Raw genomic sequence first — 5,231 nt, 5'->3', positions numbered from 1 at the left:
CTTCATGGCCAAACAGACAGTTTCTGAAAACTCCAGGTTCAACTTGGCCCCCTTCTTATGAATTGCACTGGTCATGGCATGTAAAGGCATGTCCACATGGCTCGCTGTATATCAGTTTGCTGGCAAAGTCACCCACCTTTTAATACACTGGCCCCAAATCCAGCAGCTCTACTCAAAACCTCTGCAATTTTCAGGGCACACTGGAACTTCAGTTTCTGTATTTGTAATGTCAGCACTGTTTTATGAAACCTCCCTCATCTGAGTGCAGCATTAGACAATTCTGTTGCTACAGGAACTTTTAAGTAATACCATGACCCAACATGGTGTTAGAGGCAATCCCTAAGGATTGCATGCACCACTCTCTTTTCTTTAGCCAGTGCTTGTGGCCTGAAAGCCAGAATCAGCACTAGATGCTGGTTTCACATCCACCACCATGGATGGTGAGAACATCCACCTAATTACGTGGTGGAACACACACAGCCAGCCAGTGCTCTGCTGGCTGAGGACAGGCTAAATGGTGTACAGCCCAGGAAATAGTGTTTCATCATTTTCCAGGCAGAAATCCCAATAGACACAGACTCATCTTGCAGTATCATCCCAAGTTGTAAAGTTGTGATTTTAATCCTTAAGGTGTAAAGGACTCAAAAGCCCCCTCTTCTGCTGGCTTCACCTAATCTTGACAGTACTGTGAAGCACAAGCTCTTCAAGTACCTGAAGCTCAAAGAGTCAGGTAATATACAATGAGACAAAAAAGTGATTGCATCAACTGCACTATTAATTTACATAAAATAGTCCTTAAAAATCTTTCTAGCATTGTTAGCTGCTTCACAGCATTTTCCAGCCTACCTGCAGTGAGGCCTCACAGTAGCCTGCAAGCCCCAGCCCAGAGTCCTGCCTCTTCCCAAAAGCTCACAGGTCCTGGCTTCAGTCAGCCATCCTGAAAGGCTGCAGGTGGAGAACCATATCCTCCCCCCCTGCACCAGACTTCTGCTAGACATCTGAAGATCTGGAGAGGCCCCTTGCCCACAGACAGCACCAGTTTGATTCCCTCTGTAAAGCCCAAAAAGAATGCTGAGCTGAGAAGACATCATTTTTAAAATATTTTATTTATTATACAAACTATTTACAAAATCAGCTACTAGAACCACAGGCTTCCAAATTTTGGCTGAACTCTGCCAGAAATTCACCAGAGGGAAGTAGGATTTGACCTGTATCATTGACAGCTCCTGGTTTCTATAAACATGCAACATGGCCTGCACGTGCAGGCTGAAGCCAGGCCCCCTGCACCTCAAAGCAGCTTCAGGAAACAGAGAACCTGTCTAAGATGGTATCAGGATCCTAATGATTTCTACAGAAGAGCCTCTATTAAGTGGCAATAAATAAGGAGTAAAAAAGGGAAGTAATGAGCCAGAAGGATCATATAGTAAAGGTGACCAAAGCACATCCCCATTGCCAGCACTAAGGGCAGCATTCAAAGTGACTGTACTGGGAAAGGGTGTAAAGCTAGAGAAAAGTTTAGAAATATTGTGGTGGAACTCAGGAACATGGGGCAGCCTAGGGGCCTGTGCACACAGAGGGGATGGGTTTAGTTGACTAAAGAGTACCCATCCCAGTTCTGACTGCACTTGTGTTAAGAAGGAAGTCCTTGGCATCTTCACAGCTGCTGGGAAGTGTTGGGTGCCGGCTGCAATGGAACGAGAAGCACTAGGAGCTCTTTCCAGTAGAAGTCCACTCAGTGGTCAGCATCCTCAGAATAAAAAAAGGCCAGTTCAAGAGAAGAAGGGAGAAGATTCCTGAGGGAGATGTCACTGTCAGAGCTGGCCCATAGCCACAGGACTGAAAACATCTTCCACGAGGTGGGGCAACAATATGGAAAAAACACCAAACCATGCCTCCCAACAAAGTGGAGTTAAGCTGAGCACCACCACCTCCTCTCAGTCCCCTGGGAAAGCACTGAAGTGGTGGCATGGTGAACACAGGAGCTGTAACTCTACTGACCATGGAAGCCACCTGCAGTATAAATAAAATGGTACCATACTCTCCACCCAAAGAAGGTCAGAACCTTGCAGAATGCAGCCTGCACTAAAAAAGGGAGAACAGCCACTACTAATGTGATCTGTTGTCAGAGCACAACAGTGGCAACTATCAAGCTGGCAGCCTCGCAGCACCTCAGTGCCAGTGAGGGAATGAATTCACAAGGCAAAGAAATCCCCCTGAGTAGTCTCAATGCTCAGCTGACTGCTTTTTGGCACCAAAATGGCTTTTTTTTCTGTACAGAAGTAACACACTCAGCCCAAGAATGACTAAGGTGCTTCCTTAAAAACATTTTATAGATGTAGAATATTTACCACAAATTCCCAGTCAATTCAACTAAGCTATATTTGAAAAGTACACAGAGTTAACTTAAAATATCCATACTGTGCTCAAGTCTGACCGGATCAGCCTGAGGACAGCAGAAGGGGACTGAAGAGGATGATGTGACATTTTATCCAATACAGTGTTCTAAAATTAGCTCAGGGATACCAGTCTGAGAATCCCTTCTGGAAGACATCCAGCAATTCCATAATCCAGTGAAAGCTTACATTGCAGGTAGTAGCAATGCATTTCTCCCACTATGACTCCTGCATGCCTTTGACTTACTTGTAGACTGTAGAAAGCAAAGATCTTGAATTTTGCTTCACTGAAGAACTCATCAAGGTTCCCAGATTCCCCTTCCCTTTACTTCACTGGGAAGGGCTGAATGGATTGCTAACTACAACAGATCCCAATCATAAGCTTACTTCTCATTCTGGTCTATCCACTCCTTTCCCCACAAGCCAGACAATGGTGGGTGCAAGCTGTTGAGTGACCACTTAAGTGAAATTCTAGTTAACATTTTGTGTTGGAAAGCTAACAGCAGTGAATGGAACATGTGGAAAGGAAAGATGAAGAAAGATGGTAAGAAGGTTGGAAGGGCAGAAATCTAGCTGCTCTCCAGGCACCAGCAACTCCCTGGACACTCTGCCTGAAATGCAGTAAAGAAAGAGAAGCCTCAGGCTGCTGCATGATAGAGGTAGAAGCCAAGATCCTGTGGGATGCTGGGGTAGAGGTACCATGTTCTGCCCAGTACCATCATCCCAACAACAAATGCAAGCACAGTGCACACTGTAGCTGCTTACTGATCTGTCGCTGTTAGCACATAACATACATACCCTGAAGGTGAATGTGGGATAGGCATTGGTGCTCAGCACTGAGGGATCACACTCATGCCCATACTCTCTCTGCTGAGGAAGGGAAAAGAAGGCAAGGGCATGGAATAGCTTCCTGTGCAACATCAACTGTCAGAAACATTCAATGGAGGAGAAACTCCTCTTCCAGTTAGTTTGCAGAAGCTAATTACCAGCCACTGCTGGAGAAGGGCGCTTCTGCGGCTGGACCCTGGCGGAGGTAGTACAGGATCACTGTCAGGGCCAGCATTTGTGCTCCAATTAGATTGTTTTCCTCTTTGGGTTACTCCCTCCAGTGGATACTGCCCTTTTTTCTCTGTGGCACAGGCAACAACAGCATCCAGAGCAAGATGGAGAAGGAGAACCAGAAACCCTTCTGGGTCAGGTGCTGAAAGGATGGACAACTCTGTTCCCCTCACGAATCATAGTGAGATATCAGGGAGCATCACTGGGGGAGTTGAGCCAGGGTAAAGGAAGCTACTAAGACTTACTATGAGCCAAGGCTTCCAGCAGAGCTCCATGCTGGTCTTCCCTCTTCCTCCTAGAGAGCTACTGTAAAGGCAGCTCAGCAGATCTCCTGCACCTCCATGTAACTTCTGCTTATGAACTTCATCTTCTCACAGAAGGATGGGCATACAGGGTGCATGGAAATCAAGTGCAATATTTCCTTGACAAATGCACCAGTCCTTTTGCTTTTTCACATTGAACCAAAGGGAGAATGAGGAAAAAGGAAAAAATGAGCTCTTGATGACATATTTGGGATACAGAAAGGCCACATGACATCTTCTGGATGACAAATTCCTTTACATGGAGTCTTTGCTCTGCCTCCACTGCCCAAGTGAAGGGAAGGAGAACAAGCAGAGGATTGAACTTGGGTCTTGCCACAAAGAGCTGAGAGGCTAAAATGGTCCCCTGGGAAGGGGAAATCACAGCATGCCAAATCCCTCACAACCCTCGCTGATAGCTAGCTGCAGCATCTTGTGCACTTCTTCATAGGAGTCATAAGTAGGGAGGCACAGCTGGTTAAAACTGTAAAAAAAAAAAAAAAAAGAAAAATTCCATTCAAACTAGGTCTGAGAGGGAACCACCCCCATTAGCTGCCTTTAGATGGATTGACACGAGCATCACACACGTTACACTGTTTGCCCACCACAACTGGCTGGTGTCATTCCCAAAAGCACAAGGAAGGAAGTCCTACCACCCCAGGATACTTGCCAAGTGTGGGCTGTTGGCAAAGTACTGTGAGTTGGAGCTGCAATGATCTGGAAAGATGGACAGAGTGCAGCAAACCCTCCTGGGGGCAGCTGGGAGGAACCAGTAGTGAACTGCAAAAGCCTGGCCAGCTCTTCCTGTGTGAAACTGGAGACCACAGTCCAAAACCACCTCATGACCTGTTCCAAACCAGGAAAGGTAAAGACAGGTCAGCCAAGGAAATCATGCAAGCACATCAGCAACTTACAAGAATATCAGTCAATTGCAGTCACAAGCAAATGTTCTATTAACAGTTAGACTTGATTTGTTTTACCAGGGTGACACATAGAGGCAAGTATTACATAGCTCCTAATCAGTTAAGAGACGTCCCACACCACTATCTCCCACCAATCCTCTCCCTTAAGGCAGAAAGGCTTCTTCTGCTTCTGCTCTCCCCACAGATATTTTATTTTCAGAAATACCTGCATAGGCAATGAGGTAGGTTTACAATGCAGAAAGCGCACTTCCTTCTTGCACTATGTTAATTTTTTAGTTTTTCACATCATATGGTACTTCTGCAGGCAAGTGAAACCATCCCAGTGTTTACAGATTGAAAATACAAGTTTCTATCTGTTTTTGTCTGGGGTGTTTTGGCAGCTTCCATTATTTTTCTAAACAAAGCTGTTACTATTCCCATACCCCTCTCATTTAGGCTACTACATCAGTAGTACCACAGCACTGAACTCCAAACACTACATGTGGGCTGCAAGCATGTTTTTCAAGCATCTCTTAGAGATAAGTATATCACCATGAACATCTTCAGTAGCAGTAATT

General features: G+C 45.6%; 1 protein-coding gene across 2 annotated transcripts in view; it reads right to left on the bottom strand.

The window, feature by feature from the left end:
* Nucleotides 1–1,087: 1,087 nt before the first annotated feature.
* The window catches only part of AREL1 (apoptosis resistant E3 ubiquitin protein ligase 1), an 18,048-nt gene continuing 13,904 nt past the window's right edge, over nucleotides 1,088–5,231 (bottom strand). Inside the window, exons 18-20 of one of the 2 annotated variants that reach the window (XR_004082648.1) lie at nucleotides 4,422–4,597; nucleotides 3,698–4,235; nucleotides 1,088–1,747 (exon numbers count right to left, since the gene is read on the bottom strand). Coding sequence is in view for 1 of the 2 variants with exons in the window: in XM_031064428.1 (XP_030920288.1) it covers nucleotides 4,133–4,235; nucleotides 4,422–4,597 (279 nt within the window). In the remaining variant the exon portion in view is untranslated. Of the gene's footprint in view, nucleotides 4,236–4,421; nucleotides 4,598–5,231 lie in introns of both variants that reach the window. The other variant, XM_031064428.1, reaches the window with a different exon arrangement.

The sequence above is a fragment of the Geospiza fortis genome, unplaced genomic scaffold (genome assembly GCF_000277835.1).
Source record: "Geospiza fortis unplaced genomic scaffold, GeoFor_1.0 scaffold54, whole genome shotgun sequence".
Lineage (NCBI taxonomy): Eukaryota > Metazoa > Chordata > Aves > Passeriformes > Thraupidae > Geospiza > Geospiza fortis.
Note: the sequence above shows the minus strand (reverse complement) of the source record. Positions and strands in the feature narration are given on the sequence as shown.